The sequence below is a fragment of the Cervus elaphus genome, chromosome 22 (genome assembly GCF_910594005.1).
Source record: "Cervus elaphus chromosome 22, mCerEla1.1, whole genome shotgun sequence".
Taxonomy (NCBI): domain Eukaryota; kingdom Metazoa; phylum Chordata; class Mammalia; order Artiodactyla; family Cervidae; genus Cervus; species Cervus elaphus.
Genome location: NC_057836.1, coordinates 40,033,699 through 40,060,621, shown reverse-complemented (window position 1 = coordinate 40,060,621; position 26,923 = coordinate 40,033,699). Strand labels below are relative to the sequence as shown.

The window sequence follows — 26,923 nt, the reverse complement described above, 5'->3', positions numbered from 1 at the left end:
GAATGATCCAGTTTCTCTGTATCCTCAGTAGCATTTAGTTGTGTTATATGAAGATACCATATATATATGCATATGTGTGTGTATAGATGTGTGTGTGTGTATATATACACACAGTACAGTGTCGGATACCAGTGAGAGGTTTTAAGATGAGAACTAAAATTGTCTCTTGCATATATCAGGTGCACATACCTTAGATAGCAACTAAAGGATTAGTGCTCATTTTTTGTTGGTAGTTTTAGTGGGAGAAATGAAGGCAGAAGCCTAGGAATAACTGATTGAAGCAAAGTAAGGAAGCAGAGACAAGGAATGAATACCATTCTTTGGAAAAGGGTGAACAATAGAGAGTATTACTGCAAAAAGACTTTTTAACTGGGGGAAATATTTTTAGGCTGAGTTTGAATCAGTGGAGAGAAAGAGGTTGAAAATAGAGGAAAAACATTTCACAAATTGTCAACCATAAGTGTAATAATACTCAAAATTCACTTTAATGAAAAATATATAGAATAGAGATTTGTGGAGCAAGGTCCCAGGGGAATGGGAGAAGATTAAGTTCAGATTGGAGGCAAGGAGGTGTAAAGCAGGGTAAAGTGAAAGTGAAGTTGCTCAGTCATGTCTGACTCTTTGAGACCCCATGGACTGTACCCTGCCAAGCTCCTCTATCCATGGCATTTTCCAGGCAAGAATACTGGAGTGGGTTGCCATTTCCTTCTTCAGGGGCCCTTCCTCACCCAGGGACTGAACCCGGGTCTCCTGCACTGCAGGCAGGCTCTTAACCATTTGAGCTACCAGGGAAGCCTGGTAAATAGGCTTAAAGCAGGGTAAACTGATTAATTTGTGTTTCAGTGATTGAGCCTGGTGGTTTTGTCTTTGCAGGGCTCTGTGGAAAGAGAGGGAATTTGAGAAGAGTCTTGAGGGTTGGAACAGTTGCTGAGGTGATGCTGAGCAAAGGAAAGGAACAGGATTTTGGGGCCTAAGGAAAGAACACACATTTGTAATGGTATCAGTTTTCACATTGGGTCAAGGGAAGACTTGAGAAAGGATTGAAAAGTAAGATTGAGTTGGAAAATAGGTGTAAAGTTATTAAGGGAGACAGAGATGGAAGAGAAGGTCCTAAACTGAAAAGAAATTGGAGTTAAGATTCCAGAGGTCAAGGAGTTTTAGATTCATGAAGTCCAAGAAAGTAGGATAAGGAGATAGTGTGAAGATGAAAGGCACTATGTTTCATGAAACCTTGAGTGGTAAGGAGTTTGTAGTTTGTATTTTATCTTGATATTGATGAGAAATCATCAAGGAGGGAACATGACAGTATTAATCTGTAAGAAACACAACTCTATGGAAATTCAGAGAATGGGCAAAACTGGAAGCAACCAGAGACATATTAGGCACTTTTGCACCCAGCTGAAGGACGTGATCCCATTTACAGCCCCTGTAGAGGGGAGAGCGGTCAGGCTGCCAAGTTTTCTACCACAAAATTTCTACCTTCTTGATTGAACCCAGTTAACTGAATCATTCTGTTTCAATTATCTGCTCTGGGAAAGATCCACCTCTTCAGATGTATTTCACCCACAATCATCTTTACAAGTGTAATTAAACTTTTTCTGAGTAACCTCAGGAGCAACTAGCTCCTTAATATTTTCATGCCATTGAAATTTTGGGCCCAGATATGGCCACAGTGGGTGGAGACAGCATGACGTTTCTTGCCTTTCACTACTTTTCTGAGAAGATTTGGAAAATTTTCAGAAACTTTAGGCATATAGTTTCTCTGATCTGTAACAGTTACTTTATATTTTTTTGTTTATATTTGTCTCTTCTATCACACTGTAAGTTCCTTCACAGTAACCTGCATTGAATTAATTTTGTTATAATGTGGTACCTAAGTATCTTGGTACTCTCTGGCTGAAAAATACATGTTTAAAAAACATTCAGGATATGAGTGAGTAACTGAATGAACGAATGATGGCTCCCACAGAGAGAGCCTTGCGCTACTGGTAAAGAACCCGCCTGGCAATGTAGGAGACATAGGAGATGAGGGTTCAATCCCTGGGAGGGAAGATTCGCTTGGAGGAGGGCGTGGCAACCCACGCCAGTATTCTTGCCTGGAGAATCCCAATGGGCAGAGGAGCCTTGTGGGTACAGTCCATAGCGCCGCACAGAGTCGGAAACGACTGAAGCGACTTAGCACGCACGCAGATGATCTCTGTCGTAATACCCAAAGAATTTTCAGACGAATAAAAAGTGCCATTCCATCCATATATGCTTAATTTGGAAGCAACTGTAAACAGACACCTTGCGAGCTCGGTTCCCCCGAAGGGAAATGGCAGGCAGTTCTTTTCCGTGGGGCAGCACGACGACCGCCTGCTGGAGCTAGTGAGCCCGGTTTCCCGGCTGGGAAGACGCCGAGACCACTTTCCGTACAGCAGCATGGTGGCCGCCAGCGGGGGCGGCCATAGCAGCATGCCCGGGGGAAGAGGCCGCCGTAAAGGAGGCGCTGTTTCCTCTTCTTACTTCTCCCGCCTCCCACCGGCTGTCGTAAAAGGGTGAATGGAGAGCGAGTTGGTGGGGGTAGAAAGGGAGGACAAGGGGCGCGGAGTCAGAGTGGCGCAGCAAGTGGCTGCAGGTGGCGACGGTGGCGGGGGGTGAGGAGTGAGGTAGTTCAGGGGTCGCGGAGGAGGAGGCTGAGAGGGTCAAAAGACAAACTAAAGCGGCAGTCTGGCCTACTGGTCCGGGGGCCGCGGAGCCCCCGCCTGGGGAGATGGACCTCAACCGGATCATCCAGGCGCTGAAGGGCACCATCGACCCGAAGCTGCGGATTGCGGCCGAGAATGAACTCAACCAGGTGAGGGGCGGGCCCCCGGCCGCCTCGCCGGGCTCTCCCTCTTCGGCGCCCCTGATCTCCACCCCGACCCGGGCCCCCGACCCGGGCCCCCGGCCCCCGGCCCCCGGCCCCCAACGCGGCTCTCGGCCGGTTCCGCCCCCGCCCCCGGGGCCGGTGGAGCCGTACCCCCTGGATCTTTCTCAACGGCTCACGCACCTGTTGGCCACCTTTGCATCTTTCCCTGTCGTTTTCCTTCCCGGTGCCGTTTGTTCAGCTCGCCTGGTCCGCAGAAAGCAGCTTTAGCAAGCTTTGCTAGTGTTTTCGAGATGTAATTTCTTTTCCTTAAGTACGCCGAGTTGGTGGGAAAATTCACTTAAAATTCAAACCTGAGTTCTTTTTTCTGCAGACCCAGACCTTTTTAGGTGTTGTTGTGGGAAACCCTGTCCGTTCTCCTGCTTCTGTGGGGTTGGCAGGGCCGCTTAGACACCGAGTGGCAGAGTTTGCTGGAGCGCTGGGGAAATGCTGGCGAAGAGTGCTTTGGGAAGAATAGGCAGTTTTTATGGTGGTGGTACTTTGCGAAAGCCACGCCGAATAGTAAGAGTTTGTAGAGGTTTTTTTAAAAAACGGTAAAATGTGTGAGACTTTCTTTTATTCCCTTTCCTTTATTCTTACTAACTAGCTTTGACCTTGTTCCAGCGATATCACCGACATTGCTAAATTGAATGATCCCAAACTCTAGGTTGTATTTTCCTCCTCACCTGTAAGAGTGAATCATAAACTTATCACTGCAAAGTACGAATTAAGGTCTACCTCCAGGATAGAGTGACAGGTTTGAGGTTGCAGTAATCCTTAAAATGTAAAGGAATATACCTGAATTAGTGGTTCTCAAAGCGCTGCCCAGAATGAGCAACGCCAACATCATTTGGGAACTTGTTGGAAATGCAAATTTTGGGGCTTCACTCTAGACTTAAGGAATTAGAACCTCTGGGGATGGGGCCCAGCTGTGTTTTAATTAACTAGCTGGGTGATTCTGTGCTTCCTAAAGTGTGGGAATGACTGTCCTAAGTAAGTGTGTCATAGGTTTTCCCGGGATGGAATTGACTTTGAAGTGCAGATATCTCTTGTGAATCTTTGAAAGGGATTGTTTTAATGGGAAATCTGGGTGGAGTTAAATGTGAATCCAGGATGAGAGAGTGAAAATAACTGACTCTGGAGAGAAGGTTGAGTTCAACTGATGCCCAAGGGAGTGTATTGGTGCTTCAAAGAGAAAAGGACTCTCTCTCAGAATAGGGGAAAGTTAAGGTCAGTACCTGTCCCAGGCTTTGCAGAGTAAAAGTACTACGTGTTGCTTAGTTGGAAGAGTAGTAATCCAGGCGTTGGCTAGGAGCAACAAAGCAAGAGCTGAACTTGCATTCTGCCAGTGTGAACAGGGGAGTTGGCCTGTTTATGACCCCCTTCTCTTCACAATGTGGCCAGATGTTATTTTGATAGTGTGGACAGGGATCGTATCTTTTCTCTCTTGTTGTACTGCTCTGCCTCTGTTAGCCTATGCTTGTGTTGTTTCTGAGTCATCAGTACGTAAGTGCAGCTGACTTTATAGAAGTGGAAAGGGAAGGTGGAAAACCTGCAGAACTGCAAGAGATATTTAGGATCCCATACCCTTTTCTTCGTGGTGTGTTCATGCTTAGTCGCTCAGGCCTGTCCGACTCTTTGCCACCCTATGAACTGTAACCCACCAGGCTCCTCTGTCCATGGGATTCTCCAGGCAAGAATACTGGAGTGGATTGCTATGCCCTCCTCCAGGGCATCTTCCCAGGGATCAAAACAGTGTCTCTTAGGTCTCCTGCATTGGCAGGTCAGTTCTTCACCACTAGTGCCGCCTGGGAAGCCCCTTTGTTCGTGATATTTCAATCCAAATCCATACCTACCTAACTCTGCCCTGCCCCATATCCACCCAACTCACTACAGACCACAGCTACCTCTGCAACTTCTGAAAGTAGCTTATTGCTGTGTCACTCATTTAGCATTTATATTTAGTATAATATAATGTTTTGGATTGTAATATGCTGTAAGTATTCTTTTGAATTGTAAGTAGAAGACCAAAATATAATGTCACATAACCTTTTAATAAATAAGGCTTTAATGTCGGGTTTTGTATGCTTTATCCTTTACCACCTCTGTAACATCCTTCTTTGTTGGATAAACCGGTGGGTAACCTACCACAGGTGATTAGGGTCCAGCTCATTTATTTTAGTGACTGAACAACAAGAGTAAACTTTTGAATTATCTTATAATTGTTCTTCTTTTCATCCTCTATAAACCACAGAATCTTAAATTTTTGTATATGAAGTAAATTCTTTATCTATAATTGAAGCCACTAAGTTGTGTCTAACTCTTTGTGACCCCAAGGACTGCAGCACGCCAGGCTTCCCTGTGCTTCACTGTCTCCCAGAGTCGCTCAAATTCATGTCCATTCAGTCGGTGATGCCATCTGACCATCTCATTCTCTGTCACCCTGTTCTTTTCAGTCTTTTCCAGTGGGTCAGCTCTTCCCATCAGGTGGCTAAAGTATTGGAGCTTCAGCTTCAGCTTCGGTCCTTTCAATGAGTATGAAAAGAATCAATATTTTTTTTTTTTCTTTTTTTCATACATTGATATGAATCAGCCATGGATTTACATGTATTCCCAAGAGAATCAATATTTTAAAGATGCCAATTGTCTCCATTTTTTTTGGTTGAACATTTATCTCAATGAATGTTATCAAAAATAATAGGAAAGGTGATAAATTTAAAAAAAAGGAGTGGTGTGCATAAACTAGTGGTGCACTGAAAGGGATGCCACCATAGATCCAGGCTCTAGGGAGGAGGTAAGCAGAACAGACTCTTTGTGACATTGTCTGGCTTAGCCTCACTGAGAATTTATGAGTCTTTTCTGGGAATGTCAGCAGGCAAGGCCAAGTGTAAGCTCCGGGAATGTGGCAGGCCTGTAATGTGGTCCAGGTACTAGACATCTGGAGGGAATATGATCAGAAGGAATAGGCTGCTTGCTCTCTCTTTTTTTTTGCATCTATAGTCACGATGGCCAAGCTCAGGAGTAGGTCAGAGTAAAACATGTCTGTGGGGAGACATGGCCCAGGCAGTAGGCACCTCATCAGCGCAGGCTCACTGGGGCACTGCTAAGTTTAAAAGATGCTCTGGCAGTGCAGGGCAGCTGGTGACAAGAGCTCTCAACCCTGTCTCTTGAGATACCTACATTGTTGCAATCTGGACTGGCTTATGCTCAGCCATTGTTCATTTTCTCTGTTGGATCTCCCATTTTCTGTAGCCCATGTTTTCTTTTCATCAAAAGTACTAACAAAATTGAAGTACAGATAAGCTGGAAGGAAACACTTGTATAAGTCACTCACCTGGAAAACCGCATTGACAGAGGAGCCTGGCGGGCTACCGTCTATGGGGTTGCAGAGTCAGACATGACTTAGTGACTGAGCACAATGTATGAGTCAAATAAAAATTTGAAATTTTAAATTCATAAAATAGCTCCTAGAATTGATTAAGAATAAAACAAATATTCCCATTACAGAAGATGAGGGGAATAAAGAATTTGTGGAAGAACACAAATAGCCAACCAATAGGAAAAAAATTCAAGCTAGAATAAGTGTAATTTAAAATATGAATAAGGATGAAAAGTTTTGAAGGAATGATAATGCTAGTCTTTATATTAGATAGATGGGCACACATATAATCTACTATCGGAAGCATAAATTGCCACACCCTTTCTGGAGAACATTTTGACAATATGTATCTAAAAAAACATAAAAATGTTCTCACTCTTTTATTCATCGATTTATTCTAAGTAAATTTTTTTGTATTTTAGTAATCTTCATTTTGCTTTGGAGAGTTTCTTTTCCTTTAAAAGTTTTTCTTTTGTTTGGACGGGAATGTATTCAGGAACAGGTGCTGACAGTTATTCACTTGTATTGCCCTATTTTTAATATAATATTTCTTTGTAATTTCAGTCTTACAAGATTATCAATTTTGCCCCCAGTTTACTTCGGATTATAGTGTCTGAGCATGTGGAATTCCCAGTGCGCCAGGCAGGTGAGTTGTTTTTTTTTTAAGTGCTTTATAAGATTATTTATGGGTAAAACTAGAACTAGAGTTTTATTTCGTTTCTAAATATCTGCTTTCTTTGAAAACATAGGAAACATACATGAGGTATTTCTCATGGCTTAAAAACTGACTCTTTTTCCCTGGAAATTTAGAGGTCCATATGGAGCTCTAAAATCTCCCATACCTTTTTCTGTCCTCTTCTCCTATCTAGCTATTAATACGTTTCCTTTTTCTCTATTACTTTGGCATTTTTCCTCTTAGCTTATTCAGTTTTAATAGCTTTATCTCCCTAATTTTTAATGATTCCTGGTGGCTTTGCCTTTAGACCCATAGATTAACACCATGAATTTATGTATATGAATTTGGCTCCATTCCATGTGTCAGATCATGGAGGGGGAAGGTTTGCACAGGTGTTCCTAACTGCATGATGGGAAGCAGAACTTTTATTATAAACATGAACCTTGCTTTTGGGTCTGTGGATCTTAGAGTAGTTCCTTGATGTTTTTTTAATTCTTCTTCTTCCTTTTTTAAATGAACTGGTCATTAGAAACCAGAAGGTTAAAAATGGAGCATGAAAGAGTCCTGGAAAGAAAATAATTTCAAGTGAAGGGGATAAAATGACAGTAGCTAATTTATAAGTATATGATTGAAGAGACTTTTTAAAAATTACGTGACGTACACTCATAAATAAATTTGGCAATATAGAAAAATACTCAGAAAAAAGTAAAAAAATTACCCTGCATTCATTACTCAGAAATGGCCATCATTAACATTAGGTGACCATTACTCTGTGCATGTGTTCAGATAGAAGAGGCTAGATGAACAATTTTATAGAAATGGAATTATACTCTACATGCTGATAAAAGCATTTAGTTTTACTTGAACATAACAGAATAAATTAGGGAATCATTAAATTTTGGAAATATATGTATGATTTCCTAAACGATCCCTTTGTGGTTAAATTATCTTATGAAAAAATAAATTTCTTATGAAAAAACTATGGAAAAACATTCATGGTGGAATTATTTTTACTTTAATAAGGTTTGTGAGACTTCAGTGTAAGTTTTTTGAAATGACAATTTTCAGTTTAATGTTTGTTTTATAAAATAGGGCTGTTTTGAAACCACATTTTGCTAAATGGAACTTACTTTAATAACCTAAGTTGTTTATAGGGCCATTGTGAATTTGCTATAAAGCTTTGCAATGGAAATAGTATTTTTAAGGATCTTAAAGCAGTTTATTAAATTAATAAGTCTTATTTATATAACATACAAATAAACAGAATTTATATTATTAGATTGCTCTTGAACCTACCCCGAGAGATAGCTACTATCAACTTTGGTGCTTGGTTCTCTAATTCTTTTTCTTTTTCTGTAGATATGCTGGTTTTAAAAAGTAATAAAAATCTGTTTGTACTACACATGCTATTTTGTAATTTCCTTTTTTTTTCATTTAACCATATACCCTTGGGAGATCATTCCATGTCAGTGCACATAACATATACTTCATTCTTTGTAACAATTATTTAGTATTTTTTTTTTTAAAGAGAAAGTATATTTTTGAGATTTCCATACTCCCATTCCTCTATATATTCTTTTTTTTTTTAATTTATTTTTGTTTGGAGGATAATTGCTTTACAATGTTGTGTTGGTTTCTGCTGTACAATAACATGAGCCAGCTGTAAGTATACATATATTCTCTTGAGCCTCCCTCCCACCCCTTCCCCATTCCACCCTTCTGCGGTGTCATGGAGCACTGGGCTGAGCTTCCTGTGTGACAGCACTTCCCACTAGCTCTCTGCCTTATACATGGTAATGTATATATTTCAGTGCTGCTCCCTCAGTTTGTCCCATTCTCTCCTGCTGTATTTCTTTGAATTAGAACTACCGTAGTGTATTTAAGCAATCTGATACTGGTGGGCATGTCCCTTATTGCCCCCTTTTCTTGTTTTTGTTAGAGGTAACGTTAAAATGAACATCCTTGAACACATATCTCTGGATACTAGTGGGGATATTTTCATAGGATGAAACAAATGGAAATGCTAGGTTAATGATGTTAACAATATTAACATTTACAATTTTGAATCTTATCACCAAGTTGCATTTGCTTACTTGTTCTATCAACGGTGCATTAGAATGCAGAGTTTTCCATATCCTCACCAGTTCTATACAACTTTGAATCTTAATAACTTAGGTAATTAAGTTTTGATATAAAATGTAATTAGCATTTAAAAGCAACTTTTATTTATAATTTACGTAGATTTTAAATCTGTTAGCCACAGGACAGAGTTTCTCTTGGTTGTTGATCATGTCCTAATTTATTAGGACAACTTTTTACTTTACAGCATCCATTTTATTATACAGTCTGTGTATATACTGTGTAGAAGTCTACAGTATAACTATCCTAAATTTAAGTGCCATTTATAAATTTTCTTTTCTGTTTAACCTATTATTAGAATACAAAGATACCCCAAGAATCATGGTGACCCTCGGACAATTTATCATTTTAGCATGACCTTTAAAACAGAATGTTGTGATCTTTGATTTTAAAAAATCAGCCTGTTTATATAAAGTGTAAAAGTTATGCTATAATATTAAGTGGAAAGACATGGTTCTGTGAAATATTCAGTTCATGATTTTGTTTGCTTGTGGGCAGTTAATATTCTTGCTATTATCAAGAAAGCTTGTTAGTGAGTGTCCTTTATTACTTTACTGGTAAGAAATAGGAAATAAATGTAATATTTTGATATTGGCAAGCTAAACAAGATAAATTTGGATGTTTGCTCCACTGTTTTCCTTTTGATTGGTAGGCTTAGTAGCATTATCAAGGTGTTGACCTCATCGTTTCAGAATACACAACCTAGAAATTAACAGGAAGTTGCCTCTGATTAGTCCAGAAGCACTTCAAGATGCTCTTTTGTTAAAACTCATGTATCTTATTTGTAGGAAACTCTATGGCTCTTACTCAGAATCTATTTAATCTTGTTTTAGATATAATTTACACACTTCATTACCTTGTTTCTTGGCCTTTAACAGATTAAAGTAATAACAAGAGAGAAGAGGAGAAGGGCTACCACATTACTATGAAAAATAGAAAAACTTAGAAACATCAACTCAAAAAGCATAGCATTCCGCTTCACTAAGTTTGCTTGCATCCTTTCCACTTTGATGTTATAGAACCCATTTGATCTGTGTGCTGGTGGCTCTGGGTCCAGAAGATAGAGCGTATGTGATGATTCATTGTGTTTCAAAAGGGGAGAAATGCGTGTATATTTTAAAGTTAATTTCAAACTTAAGATGCTTGAAGTTATAAGTAGATTTTGCAGAAAAACAAATTTTAATACTTAATTTTTTTATGAATGAATTAAGATATTTGTATTTACTTGGCTCTGGCATATGGTTAGATAGACATTTGAATTAAATGATTAAGGGGATATTTTTAGATTATTGGTAGAGTTTCAGTTATTTTTGGTATTTTCCCTTCATTATCTTTAGTAATCCGTGATTATAAGCATGATTAATATTCTATTTTCAAATTATTACATTAAATTCAGTTTTATTTTAACTAACTGCATGTTTCTTGCAACCTATACAGTTTGTCAGTGTCTTTTATATAGGCCATCTCTTATGGTGTTCCAGAATAAAAATATTTTTAGTTATAAAGTTAATAGCATTTAATGAATAAATTATGAATAGGTCCATGATTTTACCATGTCTGTATATTTGCTGTCTGAAAGTTGCTTTTTATTTTCAAGACTAGTTCTGTAGGTATTAAAATGGCATTGTGATTTTTCTTTTTGCAAAGGTTAATCTCATGAAATCAGTCTGAACTGCTGACAGGTTGGGCCATATTCTTAGATCATTTATTCATTTTTTCCAACAGTTTGTGTATTTTTATTGCCAATGACGGTTACATAATAAAATAAGTATACTGGGGTAAATGATGGTACTTAGTCCAGAGCCTGTGTGGTCTGACTTAAAAAGAGACAAAAACCCAAACTCTCACACATAGACACATTTTCTTTCTCTGTCTCCCGCCTCCCTCCCTTTCCTTTTCCCTCCCTTCCCCGCCCCCCCCCCGCCCCTTTCTCCCTTTCCCTCTCTCTTTCACTGTCTCAAATAATTTTTGTTTTTATCCTAAAAAATGAAAGTCTTAGGTGAAATTGTCTTTTTCAGACCTTTGTTGAATCAAAACTAATGAAAGAGGAGCTTATAGGATATCAGGTTCATAATTTCATTGGATTTCTATTGTATTACAGCCAATGTAGAACATGTTTTGGTTTGGTCTTTGTGGTATAATGCTTTTAGGAGCCAGTTTAGCTTATGTTAAAATTGAGATGAAGGGAGGAGTGGGGAAGAAGGGAGAGGAGAAACTTGAGGGAAGACAGTTACAAGCTTTGCAGGTCATCTGTCTTTATTTTTATATTTTATGTATGGGTAAGAATATGACATCATAAAAACATATGTATTCCCAGTGCTCAGCTGGGTTGGTGAGAAAGCTTTGCATTCCCTGTCAGAACTCTGTAGCAGTATATTAGCTTCTTTCAGAAGTCTTTTGTTAAATGTTGAAGATGATTAAAAAAAAATAGAAACCAAATCATTCATGATTGTACTTTGATAGAAATAAGCAGATAAGAGATTTCCTGAGATTTTCCAAAAATATTTGAAAGCTAATGTTCTTTTCTCTATTGTTATATTTGAAAGTGGCAAATATTTCTGAAGGGTTAGATAATAATTACCAATACTATAAAAAGCATACAAATTTCAAAATGGTAGTGTGGGATAATAATAGCCAGTGAAAGAAAGACAGAAAAAGCAATCTATGTGAAGGACTGTAGAGTTTCACCTGTTGTCAGTTCAGTATTGGGCATTATGAACAGTATGACTCTCATGATCTGAAAATTTTTTGGTAGAGTTGCATTTAGACCATTTTGTATTTATTTAGTATATAGGTACATACTTGAGTTCCTAGGTCATTTTTCTGTCATGTAAACTCTGGAGCTTTATTTAATGAGGTTTTTTCTGCTCAGATTTACTTTACTAGCTAAAGAGAAACTTTAAATTCTTATTCATTTTCCCTTCTCCACTTGGCTATTTATAAGATTTTCCATTTTTGCTGGGTGTCATATTTAGCATTGAAGGGTTTAGCCTTTCATGCTCTGCAAGGCTAAATGAAAGCCATCTTTTCAATACTGCTACATTAGCTTTTTTTTTTTTTCCTCTTTAACTTAGCTGCCATTTACTTGAAGAACATGGTGACACAGTACTGGCCGGACCGAGAACCTCCACCAGGAGAAGCAATATTTCCATTCAACATTCATGAAAATGATCGCCAGCAAATACGTGATAATATTGTGGAAGGAATAATTCGGTCTCCAGATTTAGTGAGGTACATTATACTATATCTGTGTGCTTTGTGGGAAGCACAGACTATGTGGATGGGGGAGATTAGATTTAATCATCAGCCTCAAGTTTGTTTTTTAAAAGAGATACAAAGTAATGAAGGTGGTCATTCAAAGAATTCAGTTTTAATTATTTGTTTTTGCATTTGTAATTCTTTGCTTATATATATATATATATATATTTTTTTTTTTTTTTTTTGGCTGCACCATGTGGCATGTGGGATCTTGGTTCCCTAACCAGGGATCAAACCCATGTCCCCTGCAGTGGGAAAGGAGGAATCTTAACCACTGAACCACTAGAAAGTCCCTGCCTCAAAATATTTTGGAAAGGATTTAGTTGCTATAAGTAGCCGTAAGAAAAGTTAAGGCAAACATGTAACTAAAATTGTTGTGTAGATCCCTGTATGTAAATAACCTATGTTCTCATTTAGAGCACTTGACTTTTCACTATTTGCTTTTCTTTTCCCTGATACAGGGAAATTGACTTCTGGGGGTTTTAACTTAGCACTTTTGTAATACTGTACCTATCTTTTTATTCATTTTTGTGAGCTGAGCATCTGTTCCTTTGAAGAAGATAGGATGGAGAAAGTATAAACTAGAAGTATCTCTGGTTTTTTAAATTTAGATTAGCTGTGTAGAGTCCAGTAGATTTTCTGCGGTAATGGAAATCTTCTGTATCCTTACTGTCTGATCCTTAGTCATGTGGCATAGAAGCCAGTGGAGTACTTGAAATATGGCTAGTGTAACTGAGGAACTAAATTTCTAATTCAATTGCATAACTGGTGGCTGCCCTTATTGGATAGCACAACTATAGAGTCAAAAAAATTATGCAGTCTTAAAATAGGAAAAACAAATTCTTTTCAACATGAGAGAGTGATTAGGTTTCTTTAGAAAAGGCAGGAGGGAAATAGATGAATCTGAGGTAGGGAAATGAAGCTAACTTCAAGAGATTAGATATAACTTTATCCCTGAGTGTGACAAACTTTGAACTCCTCTTTGTGCAGTTGTTTCATTAAAAGGAGAAAGGAGGTGTACTGATGAAAGAAAATAGTCTTTATTCTTTTTGGTTGCCCACATGCCTGTCTGGCACTGGCTTCCCTGTGGTACCATCATGTGTCCATTTCTTGGCAAAATCTTTACATTTTTAAATCTCTCTGAATCTTGCAAGCAATGCTTCTACACAGTAATATATGAAAGGATGGCTGTTCATAGACATCCTTTGCTTGGCTTGGAATGAGAAAGGATTAAGAGGGTCAACCTGAAGATGAAATTAAAAAAAATGAAAAGTTTCAGTTTTATTGAATACAGATATGATCTATTGGTTGTTTAGGAACAGCTGCTGGTGGCATAGGATGTTATCTTTATCTTTATTATGAGACAGTTCTTTGTGGCTTTGCTTCTTTTATGTCCTGAAGGCTTAACTGTAACCACTCTTACATAAATATTCTCAAAGTTTATTTGAAGTACTGCAAAGGATCTTTTGCAGATAGATTTGGAGACACAAGGAAAAGGCATTATTTTGTTTGTTTCATTTCAGTGAATTCAAGTTATTGGCTGTTGAACTGAATACGTATCTTTTTCTTGGCATGGTGGAATCCTAATTTAGCTTGATTCACTTTCTGACCATTTGCAAGTGACCATGTAAGGACACACTGGGAGTTTGTAGGAGAGAAATTTTTTTCCCTCACTTTCTGTTCAGTTGTGACTGGGATCCAGTTGAGGAAATGATTACTGACCTAAGCGTTATGAGATCACATCTTTTATCACTTAACTTCGTGGTTTTATTGAAGATATGTCCTTTTTTTTTTTTTTTTTCTGTTTTATGTCTTGCCTGTTGCTTTTTTTTCTATGTTTCTTTGGAAATAGCTGTTAACATTCCCCTTCAAGAATTTCCAGCTAGTACTTGGTACTTTGTATAAAATTTAGGATCTAAGTAAGCTTTGATAGGTGCAAAATACTGCATGGCTGGAACTGCTGATGACTGATTCCAGACTTTGGCTCATGGAGATGCTTCCCACTGTTACGTAGGCTTCCATTTTACTTACTGTGACCATATTTAGGTTAAGTTTGTCCAGTTGAAATAATAATGTACTTTTTTGTTCTGTTTCCCTGTAGGATATGATAACCAAAATACAAAATATGACAAGGTGGGAAATTTTATAAAGAGCTGGGGTTGAGTCATTTTTTTTTTTTTTTGGAGAATTTTTAATGAATTTATTCTTTTTTTTTTTTTTTTTTTTTTACAAAGCTTATCTTTAGGATAAGACCATTTGAAAGATTTGATACATTTTAGGCAATCACTCATTCTATTTATTTTCAGTAAGTTTAAGTTACTGAGGAGGTGTTTTTTAAATAGGACCACTCTTTTTCTTATCATCCTAGATAAATAACTATATAATGTAGATAAATAGGAATCAAAGTGCTTTTGTGTACAGTACTAGAGGTCTTTGAAGCCTGATATTTATAACTACTTAGATTGTGGACTTTTTTCCCCCCACCTTATAGAGTCCAGTTAACAATGTGTCTCCGTGCCATCATTAAATACGATTTCCCTGGTCACTGGCCAGCAGTAGTCGACAAGATAGACTATTACTTGCAATCACAGAGCAGTGGAAGCTGGCTTGGCAGTTTGTTATGTCTGTATCAACTGGTGAAGACATATGAGTAAGTTGATTTCTATTGGCTGAAGATACCAGCCTTGTGTTACTTAGAAAGAATTACATTGCATAGAGGGGTCTGCTGTGGGTATTGTGCAGAATCAGGTTAGTTTGGGAAATGTTGGATTCAACACAAATGTGGTAATTTACTACAGTTTTTCAAAGAATCTTTAATCTGCTAATGTGTTAATCTTTCAGGTAGTGCTTCTCAAACTTATTTGTTAGTTTCAGAGGACTATTTATTTAACAACTTTCCTTGGAAATTTTGATGGAGAGGTACCTTAACATTTGTCTTCAAGTGAACACATTATTAAGTAAACCGAAACATTGACCTTTTTGGGTACAAGGTAGAAAATGCCAGTTTCTTTGCTAGTGAGTTTCGTTTCTATAAGAATTGCTTGGAAGGTGTGGGACTAGTCACGTTTAATAGCATTGCTTTCTAGTTTCGAATTGCTGCTCCTGCATACAAAGTTCTGTAGTCCTCCTTTTAAAATGATTTTTAGAGGATATTTTAGTGATCTAAGAGCACATAAATTTGTAAACTATTTTAACTTCTCAATATAGGGTATAGACAACTGTTTTTTCCACCACATTATTTGTTATATAATAGGAATATCTACTTACGCTGGCATATCAGCCTGTATTTTGTAGCAAGAATTGTGGTATGATGAAAATTAATCTAAGTACTAGAAAAATTGATTTAGGAAAGTTGCAAAGCTGTTTTTGATTATTTTGAATTAGTCCAACTCTTCCTAAAAAGATTTTAGGTATTCTGCCTGAAACAGGGATGTGCTCTTTCAGTTTCTCTCAGGTTCATTCCAACAATCCAAAGTGAAATGTAATACAGTGTTTAGAAAGTTATTGTTTTAGTTTTATATAGTTTAGAAATACTGTTTTTCATTCATCGTTTATAGCTCTTTTGTGGGGGGAGAAATTATTGTTTTCTTGTTTTGTCTTTGCTCATGTAGATATAAGAAAGCAGAGGAAAGAGAACCTCTTATAGCAGCAATGCAAATATTTCTGCCTCGTATTCAGCAACAAATTATGCAGCTCCTTCCTGATTCCTCACACTATTCTGTATTAATACAGAAACAGATTCTGAAAATCTTTTATGCACTTGTGCAGGTAAGTTTCTATAGCAGAAGACAAATTTGATGCCATGTATTTCTGCCTGGCACATCGAAAGTGCTCAGTAAGTGTCAGTTATTGTTTATTGTTAAAAATTACATATTATATATTCTCACATGTATTTCTTTAAAAAAAAAATCCTTAGGAGAGAACAGACTTAGGTCAACTTAATTGTCCAAGGTTATCTGAGTGGCAGAGCTGAGATTCAGTGGCCATATGTCTTTCACCCCAGTGTCTGAAGTCTGAGTATGGAAGAAAAAAGGTAGTTAACTGTCCTAAAACCTGATGATTTGACTAGTCTGTCCATAGCATTCTGCCCGTAGATTAGTTACAATTATAGGAGAAGAGAAAGGAAAAGAAGAGAGTTCTTTTTTTATTGAGAAACCATATTGATGGTAGTTTGTTTGCATTTGACCCAATTTAAAGGTAACAAATGAGACTGAGTGACTCATTTACCTTCATTTAAAAATTTCCCTTTTCTTATTTGAAAGCTATAATGAACATTAATGTAGAATGTTTTAAATATAAAAATATTTAAAATTTAATCCTCAAAAGGCTTGGGTAAGATATTTAGATCTGGGTGGAGAAAGAATAATTGCTGTCAGTTTAAACTATTTGAGTGATGAATGGATTAAAGCTTTATTTCTTGCTTTCTTGTTAACTTAGTCATGGCAAGAGGGTAGTTTCATCAAGCTAGAGAGTCAGGATAGTTTGGTTTTGTTCTTGGCTTCTATCTGACTGAAGTACTTTTATATTGTTCTAGAATATTTCACTTTAATAAGATTTATATTTTTAGCCTCACCTTTTAAACTTTTAATAGAGACAGTCCAGGGAGGATTTTTGTGTTTTTTTCAGCTTTGCCTTTTTTGGGGCAGTGGGAAGGGGAAAGGCCGCACCTCTGAGAAAAGAGAAGAAACTAGAATACCAAGAAAACATATTCCTTCACCTTTTTTTCCTTTTTTTAAAAGTAATAAAGCAGGAAGATGTATGATGCTTTTGTTTTTGTTTTTCTGTTCAGAAATCTTTCTCAGGAGAATCACTTTGGGGCAAACATTTTTTATTCAGTGAGATGTCTTGCCATTAGACATAGTAATATCCCATTTATTCAGAGCCAGACTTCCCTTTCCCACTGGGAGAAGCATAGCCAGGAACTGTAAGTAAGACACAGGATAATGAAATAGTTTTCTTAAAGTCTCTACTTCTACTTGGTTTGCTAAGAGAGCAAAAATCTAATTTTTTTTTCTTACATGTATGTACTAAAGAACTGAAAAATCTGGGGGAAAAAAACCCTCATCATTTTAAACCATTTCAGTAATTTATTATGTGCTGATATAGTGATATTCTTCAGTGAGGAATCCTGGAAGCAAAACTTTAGAAGGCTTTAGGTGGCATAGTTCCAGTGTTTATGTAAGTAAAGAGTGATTGTCTATAAGGGAAAAGGCAGAAAAATTTATGTTATAAAAAGTATGATATAATGCAATTGATTTTGTCTAAGCATTTATTAAATATTTATTGTGTACAGGGCTCTTGAATATTTCATACATATTTCAGAACTCATTTGTCCAGAAGTGAACTCATTACTATCGTTCCCCCAACCCTGAACCTGCTCCTCCTCTTTACTCCATCTTAAAACCAATTGACTGCCCGCTGCATTTAGAATAAAGTGTTAATTTCGTCACGTGGCCTATAAAACCTTTCATCTCTCACCTCATCTTATGCTATACTATCTTATACTATCTCACCTCATCTTATACTATCTTATACTATATTTAGCTTTAGCTTTGTTCTTTACACTCCAGCCATATGGAAATTCTTTTAGCTTCATGAGCAGGTCATGTCCGCTTGTCACTGCTGAGCCTTTAAGGCACCGTGTAACCTGGAGCACCCTCCTTCCCCTTTCTGCCCTGGTTCATTTGTACTCCTTCTCCATGTCTCAGCTTGCATATCACTTCTTCCACGGAAGTTGTCTCTTCTGTTAGTAGGCTGCATTACATGGTCCTCATGGGTGCTCTTATCAACACTGTAATGCTTGTTTATCACATCATGTTGTAATTTCTTGTTTAAATGTTTTTTCCCCCTCAATTAGAATGTAAGCTTTACTTACTATTATATCCTTAGCAGGTTTTGGAATGCATGGATGCAGAGATTCTAAGCCTCATCTCCTGTAGCTCAAGGTGTAGTAGGGAGGGGAGTTGTACACTGTAATATAGTGTAGTGGACTGTGATGTCATGCCACAGTGTAGACAAAATTAATTGAAAAAAGTGTTTCTTGAAGGAAAGATTTTCATTAAAGTCATTAAAATGAGTTTGCATCACAAAAAGATAATTATGGGAGGAGAAATTAAGGAAACATCCCTATTTACAACTTCATCAGAAATAATAAAATGCTTTGGAATAAGCTTATCCAAGGATGTAAAAGACCTATATTCTGAAAGCTATAAACATTGATGAAGGAGTTTGAAAACAGTACAAAGAAATGGAAAGATATTTTGAGTTCTTGGATTGGAATAATTAATATTGTTAAAATGTCCATACTATCCAAAGCAATCTGTAGATTTACTGAAACCTCTATCAAAATATTGATGACATTTTTCACAGAAGTAGAACAGATAATTTACCAAAGACCCTGAATTGCTAAAGCAACCTTGAGAAAAAAGAACAAACTTGGAGATATCACGCTCCCTGACTTCATACTATACTGCTGCTGCTGCTGCTAAGTTGCTTCAGTCTCTGTGTGACCCCATGGATGGTAGCCCACCAGGCTCCGCCATCCCTGGGATTTGGGTTGCCATTTCATTTTCCAATGCATGAAAGTGAAAAGTGAAAGTGAAGTCGCTAGTCATGTCCAACTCTTAGTGACCCCATGGACTGCAGCCTACCAGGCTCCTCCATCCATGGGATTTTCCAGGCAACAGTACTGGAGTGGGTTGCCATTGCCTTCTCCTCAGACTACACTACAAATATACAATAATCAAAACAGTATCATACTGGCACAAAAACAGGCTTATAGATCAATGGAACAGAACAGAGAACTCAGAAGTAAACACATGCACATATAGTCAATTAATCCATGACAAAGGAAGCAAGAATATATGGTGAAGAAAAGACAGTCCCTTCAGTAAGTGGTGCTGGGAAAACTGGACAGTCATATGTAAATGAATGAGGACATTTCCTCATATCATATACAAAAATAAAGTCAAAACGGATTAAAGACCTCAATGTAAGACCTGGAAACCATAAAACTCCTAGAAGAGAAAACATGTAGCACATTTTGACATAAATCAGCAATATTTTTTTTTTATATTTCTTAAGACAAGGAAATAAAAACAAAAACAAATGGGACCTAATTAAGCTTAAAAGCTTTTGCACAACAGAGGATACCATTGACAAAACAAAAAGACAGCCTACTAAATGGGAGAAGATATTTGCATATGATATTAGCAATAAGGGGTTAATATCCAAAATATATAAACAGCTATATAGCTCAATGACAACAACAAAAAACCCAATTAAAAAATGGGCAGAAGACTTGAATAGACATTTATCCAAAGAAGACATATAGATAGCCAACAAGCACTTGAAAAGATGCTCAACGTTGCTTATCACCAGAGAAATGTAAACCAAAGCCGTAATGAGCTACCACCTCATACCCGGTCAGAATACCTATCATGAAAAAATCTTCAAATAACAAATCTTGACAAGGATGTGGAGAAAGGGGAATCTTCATACACTGTTAATGGGAATGTACATTGGTACAGCCATTATGAAAAACTATATGGCATTTCCTCAAAAAACTAAAAATAGGACTACCATATGGTCAGCAATTCTACTGCTAGGTATATATCTGGAAAAAGTGAAAACACTGAGTCAAAAGATATATACACCCCAGTGTTTGTAACAGTATTTTTCACAATAGCCATATTATGGAAGCAACTTAGTTCAGTTCAGCTCAGTCGTGTCCAACACTTTGCGACCCCATGAATCACAGCACTCCAGGCCTCCCTGTCCATCACCAACTCCTGGAGTTTACTCAAACTCATGCCCATGGAGTCGGTGATGCCATCCAGCCATCTCACCCTCTGTCGGCCCCTTCTCCTCCTGCCCTCAATCTTTCCCAGCATCAGGGTCTTTTCCAATGAGTCAACTCTTCACATGAGGTGGCCAAAGTATTGGGAGTTTCAGCTTCCGCATCAGTCCTTCCAATGAATACCCAGGACTGATCTCCTTTAGGATGGACTGGTTGGATCTCCTTGCAGTCCAAGGGACTCTCAAGAGTCTTCTCCAACACCACAGTTCAAAAGCATCAATTCTTTGGTGCTCAGCTATCTTCACAGTCCAACTCTCACATCCATACACGACCACTGGAAAAACCATAGCCTTGACTTGATGGACCTTTGTTGGCAAAGTAATGTCTCTGCTTTTTAATATGCTATCTAGGTTGGTCATAACTTTCTTTCCAAGGAGTAAGCGTCTTTTAGTTTCATGGCTGCAATCACCATCTACAGCATTTTGGAGCCCCCCAAAATAAAGTTTGACACTGTTTCCACTGTTTCCCTACCTACTTCCCATGAGGTGATGGGACCAGATGCCATGATCTTAGTTTTCTGAATGTTGAGCTTTAAGCCAACTTTTCACTCTCCTCCTTCACTTCCATCAAGAGGCTTTTTAGTTCCTCTTCACTTTCTGCTATAAGGGTGATATCATCTGCATATCTGAGATTATTGATATTTCTCCTGTCAATCTTGATTCCAGTTTGTGCTTCTGCCAGCCCAGCATGTCTCATGATGTACTCTGCATATAAGTTAAATAAGCAGGCTGACAATATACAGCCTTGACGTACTCCTTTTCCTCTTTGGAACTAGTCTGTTGTTTCATGTCCAGTTCTAACTGTTGCTTCCTGACCTGCATATAGGTTTCTCAAGAGGCAGGTCAGGTGGTCTGGTATTCCCATCTCTTTCAGAATTTTCCACAGTTTATTGTGATCCGAACAGTCAAAGGCTTTGGCGTAGTCAATAAAGCAGAAATAGATGTTTTTCTGGAACTCTCTTGCTTTTTTGATGATCCAGCAGATGTTGGCAATTTGATCTCTGGTTCCTCTGCCTTTTCTAAAACCAGCTTGAACATCTGGAAGTTCACAGTTCATGTATTGCTGAAGCCTGGCTTGGAGAATTTTTAGTATTACTTTACTAGCGTGTGAGATGAGTGCAATTGTGTGGTAGTTTGAACATTCTTTGGGATTGCCTTTTTTTGGGATTGGAATGAAAACTGACCTTTTCCAGTCCTGTGATCACTGCTGAGTTTTCCAAATTTGCTGGCATATTGAGTGCAGCACTTTCATAGCATCATCTTTCAGGATTTGCAATGGCTCAGCTGGAATTCCATCACCTCCACTAGATTTGTTCGTAGTGATGCTTCCTGAGGACCACTTGACTTCACATTCCAGGCTATCTGGCTCTAGGTGAGTGATCTCACCATCGTGATTATCTGGGTCATGAAGATCTTTTTTGTACAGTTCTTTTGTGTATTCTTGCCACCTCTTCTTAATATCTTCTGCTTCTGTTAGGTCCAATCCATTTCTGTCCTTTATCGAGCCCATCTTTGCATGAAATGTTCCCTTGATATCTCTAATTTTCTTGAAGAGATCTCTAATCTTTCCCATTCTGTTGTTTTCCTCCATTTCTTCTCATTGATCGCTGAGGAAGGCTTTTTTATCTCTCCTTGCTATTCTTTGGAACTCTGCATTCAAATGGGTATATCTTTCCTTTTCTCCTTTGCTTTTCACTTCTCTTCTTTTCACAGCTATTTGTAAGGCCTCTTCAGACAGCCATTTTGCTTTTTTGCATTTCTTTTCCATGGGGATGGCCTTGATCCCTGTCTCCTGTACAATGTCACAAACCTCCGTCCATCAAGCACTCTATCAGTTCTAGTCCCTTAAATCTATTTCTCACTTCCACTGTATAGTCATAAGGGATTTGATTTAGGTCATACCTGAATGGCCTAGTGGTTTTCCCTACTTCCTTCAATTTAAGTCTGAATTTGGCAATAAGGAGTTCATGATCTGAGCCACAGTCAGCTCCCAGTCTTGTTTTTACTGACTGTATAGAGCTTCTCCATCTTTGGCTGCAAAGAATATAATCAGTCTGATTTCTGTGTCAACCATCTGGTGATGTCCGTGTGTAGAGTCTTCTCTTGTGTTGTTGGAAGAGGGTGTTTGCTATGACCAGTGCGTTCTCTTGGTAAAACTCTATGAGCCTTTGCCCTGCTTCATTCTTTACTCCAAGGCCAAATTTGCCTGTTACTCCAGGTGTTTTTTGACTTCCTACTTTTGCATTCCAGTCCCCTATAATGAAAAGGATATCTTTTTTGGGTGTTAGTTCTAAACAGTCTTGTAGGTCTTCATAGAACCATTCAACTTCAGCTTCTTCAGTGTTACTGGTTGGGGCATAGGCTTGGATTACTGTGATATTGAATGGTTTGCCTTGAAAACGAACAGAGATCATTCTGTCGTTTTTGAAATTGCATCCAAGTACTGCATTTCAGACTCTTTTGTTGACCATGATGGCTACTCCATTTCTTCTAAGGGATTCCTACCCACAGTAGTAGATACAATGGTTATTTGAGTTAAATTCACCCATTCCAGTCCATTTTAGTTCGCTGATTCCTAGAATGTCAGTGTTTACTCTTGCCATCTCCTGTTTGACCACTTCCAATTTGCCTTGATTCAGGGACCTAACATTCCCCGTTCCTATGCAATATTGCTCTTTACAGCATTGGACCTTGCTTCTATCACCAGTCACATCCGCAACTGGGTATTGTTTTTGCTTTGGCTCCATCCCTTCATTCTTTCTGGAGTTTTTATCCACTGATCTCCAGTAGCATATTGGGCACCTCCCGACTTGGGGAGTTCCTCTTTCTATCATTTTGCCTTTTCATACTGTTCATGAGGTTCTCAAGGCAGGAATACTGAAGCAGCTTAAGTGTCCATCAATAGATGAATGAATGAAGAGATTGTATGTTTATGCACATGCATATACATACAATGGAATATTACTCAGGCATAAAAAGAATGAAATTCTGCCATTTGCAACAATGTGGATGGACCTAGAGTGTTTTACACTTAGTGAAATGTCAGGCAAAGAATGACAAATACTGTTATCACTTATGTGTGGAATCTAAAAAATAAACAAGTGTATGTAACAAAACAGAAACAGATACATAGATACAGAGAATAAACTAGTGATTAACAGGAGAGGGAAGTGGGGAGGGTCAAGATGCATATGGGATTAAGAGATATTAACTACTATGTATAAAATAAATGAGTAACAGGATGTGTTGTACAGCACATGGAAATATAGCCATTATTTTGTAATAACTTTAAATGGAATATAGTCTATAAAAATAGTGAAGTTACTTGTATACCTGAAAATAATATAATATTTTAAATGAACTACATTTCAAAAATAAAAAGATAATTATATGAGGTAATGGAAGTATTGACTAACATTGTTGTAAAAGTAATTTAACAATATATATGTGTATCAAATAATCATGTTGTGTACCTTAGACTTATGTAGCGTTATATATCGATTCTATTTCAATAAAGCTGGAAAGATGAAATTTGACACCCAAAGTGGTAAATGTTAAAAAATCACTTATCTAGAGTCTCATGCTGAATAAATGACCTCTTTCTGTATTATTTTTATTATTTTTTACTTAAAAATATACCAGGGACTTCGTTGGAGGTCCAGTGGTTAACACTCCATGCTGCCAATGCGGGGGGCATGGGTTTGATCCCTAGTTGGGGAACTAAAATCCTGGATGATGCACAGCATGGCTGAAAAAAAGGAGGAGCTCAGAGAAATAATTTATGGCATGTATTTTTCTAGATTTTAAAAATTTAACTTACACACGTAGAGCTGTTTTAAGTGAAATTTTAGGTTGAATCATCTGAAATTACTGTTTTCATGGTCTAGTGTTAGCCGTTCCATGTATTTCAACCTTTTATGTAGATAAGTTGCTGATTATTTAGAGGGGAGGAATTGTTGTCTGATATTGTTGTCCTTTGTTTTCAGTATGCGCTGCCTCTTCAACTGGTGAATAACCAAACCATGACAGCGTGGATGGAGATCTTCCGAACTATTATTGACAGGACTGTTCCTCCTGTAAGAGAGGGCTTCTGTTTCTAAGAAGAATTGGAAAAAGTTGGATTTGGGTTGTTTGTGGTAGACTATTATCCCAGCCTGCTATTTGGAAAAAAAAAATTACTGTAATAAAAATAATTTATGATACATACTCAGCTATAGAAAATTCAGATAAACAAAATTAATAAAATAACAGTTTAATCCTACTAAAAATAGATAGCCATTTTTAAAACTTGATAATCATTCCTCTTTTTTTCTCTGCATTCATATACAACATATTTTTTCTTACCGAAAATACTTTATAGGAAGAAGTGATTAAAAAGGGTATACTGACAAAATCTTATTAAAAAGTGATTAAAAAAGGTATACAGGAAAAGAAGCATTAATGGGATCTGTCAGGAGGAACAATTATATTTTATTTGTAAAAATGGTATATATAGATGGCTGTGTGCATGCATGTGTGCTCAGTTCTGTCTGACTCTTGCGACCCCAGGGACTGCAGCCCATCAGGCTCCTCTGTCCATGGCGTTTCCCAGGCAACAGTAGTGCAGTGGGTACTGTTTTGATATTAATTTTCACTTAAAATTTTGTAGAAATATTTTGTATGATTTTGAATTTTTTTGTATGGTACATTTTTGCTTAATGCTTCATTTGCTAGATATTTAGCTTGTTATAGGTTTAACTATAAGGATATAGTTAGATTTCTATGCATATACATGATTATTTTGTTTGGATGACCTCCTTGCTGTGTTAAGGCTTTGACAGATCTTTAGCTAATTAGTAAATTAATTAATTGAAGTCGAGTTGATTCACAATGTTATATTAGTTTCAGGTGTTTGGCATAGTGATTCAGTATTTTTATAGATTATATTCTGTTAAAAGTTAGTAGAAAGTAATGGCTTAATTTTCTACTTTGACAGATATTGAAAACAGCTTTCCAGAAAGAGTGTATTGGCTTATACTTTAATAAGCAGTGACTGATACTGTTTTGTTCAATTCTAAGTTTGCCAGTTTGATAGGTGAAAGATGGTGTCTCATTTTTATCTGCAATAAATGTGATACTATATTTCATATATCAAATTAACTCAAATAATCAGATTAACTAAATTAAAATATATGAACATTTAAAAATTATATATAAAATTATATCAAATATATATTATATTAAACATTATATTAAGATAGAAAATATTTTAAAAATATAAAATTATAAAAATTATAAAATATTTAAAATTTTGAGCTTGTCTCCAGATGTTGTCTCCAGATGTCTCAATATTCCTTCCTTTGTCCATATTTTGGGACAAATTATGTTGAGATTTAGTTTATACACATTAATGCACAGAAATTAATGAACAGTTCAGTGAATTTTGACAGACTGACACTTGTGTTACTGTCTCCCAGATCAAGTTATAGAACTTTTCTGGTATCCTAGAGAGTTTCCTTGAGGGATGTGACGTTTTGTATTTTGTTTTCTACTTTTTTGGGCCTTTCAAAGATAGATAAATGTGAACAATAACACTAGTTAGTTGAAGTTTTGCTTGTTTAATTCCTACCTAGCAATCTGTAAAGTAAGAACTTGTATTTGTATGGCAATCTGAATTCACATTTAGTATTGCTTAATTTATGTCAACATTTATTCTGCCTTTGTTGGTCACGCAGACCCTTCCGTTGTAGGAATTTTATCTGGGTGTTTTGTCCCCCTAGGAGACTCTGCAGATTGAGGAGGATGATAGACCAGAACTGGTCTGGTGGAAATGTAAGAAGTGGGCGCTGCACATTGTGGCTCGTCTCTTTGAACGGTAATTCTGGTTATTAGATTTACCATCTGTGGTTAGTATCTCAGTACTGGGTATAATAAAATTGAATAGGTCCCCTTGATGCTGTATGGTATTTGATTATTTTTCTTTAGAGGGCAAAAAGTTATCCTGCGCTTGTTTTAAAGCAGGCTTCACTGTGATCATTGGCTTTGATATCATAATGAGGTGAATGGTCTTCCCTGGGTCTTTCTAGTCTCTGTCAAAAAGGATGGAGATATGATATTTCTGTCTGAAATTTTAAGTATGGCCTGGACTCGAAGTGTTGCTTGTCATAGTTTTACTTCGGTGCTTGTGAATAAAAGGGAAAGTGTTAGTTTTCTGCCCCAGTAGAATGTATCTATGAAAAATTATTTAAACTAATGAGCATGTTTTGTTTACAAAATTCTCAATATTTAAACATTTTCTCTTTGTGTTTTAAGATATGGAAGCCCAGGAAATGTCACAAAAGAATACTTTGAATTTTCTGAATTCTTTTTGAAAACTTATGCAGTGGGAATTCAGCAGGTAATAAACTTTACATTTTTAAAATAAAAGGATGGTTACTACTGCAAGTAGTTAAAGTCGCTTTTATCATTTAAAAGTAGTTTATAAAATATTAATTAGTACATTACCTATTTTTAAGGATGACATGGCAGCTCTGGGAATCTAATGCAATGCAGTCAGTTTTAGAACCAAATGTACTAGGGTAGCTACTGCAGGAGTTTCCCTCCCAGACAAACAAACAAAAAAGAATTTCGCACCGTGACGCTGGGCTCGGCCCTTTCACGTGTGCTGACTGATGATTGTGCACTAGTCACCAGTGGTAGACTATGTTCTGCAGGTAACTTTCTGACCTCATATCAGTGTCTACCCTCT

The 26,923-nt window shown here is 37.3% G+C and overlaps 1 protein-coding gene across 1 annotated transcript in view; it reads left to right on the top strand.

Moving 5' to 3' along the window:
* The first annotated feature begins 2,528 nt into the window (after positions 1-2,528).
* The window catches only part of IPO8 (importin 8), a 73,063-nt gene continuing 48,668 nt past the window's right edge, over positions 2,529-26,923 (top strand). The window contains exons 1-8 of the mRNA XM_043880750.1: positions 2,529-2,836; positions 6,831-6,912; positions 12,156-12,312; positions 14,831-14,989; positions 15,951-16,107; positions 24,183-24,272; positions 25,956-26,050; positions 26,488-26,572. Coding sequence (XP_043736685.1) covers positions 2,753-2,836; positions 6,831-6,912; positions 12,156-12,312; positions 14,831-14,989; positions 15,951-16,107; positions 24,183-24,272; positions 25,956-26,050; positions 26,488-26,572 — 909 coding nt within the window. The 5' untranslated portion in view covers positions 2,529-2,752. The remainder of the gene's footprint in view (positions 2,837-6,830; positions 6,913-12,155; positions 12,313-14,830; positions 14,990-15,950; positions 16,108-24,182; positions 24,273-25,955; positions 26,051-26,487; positions 26,573-26,923) is intronic.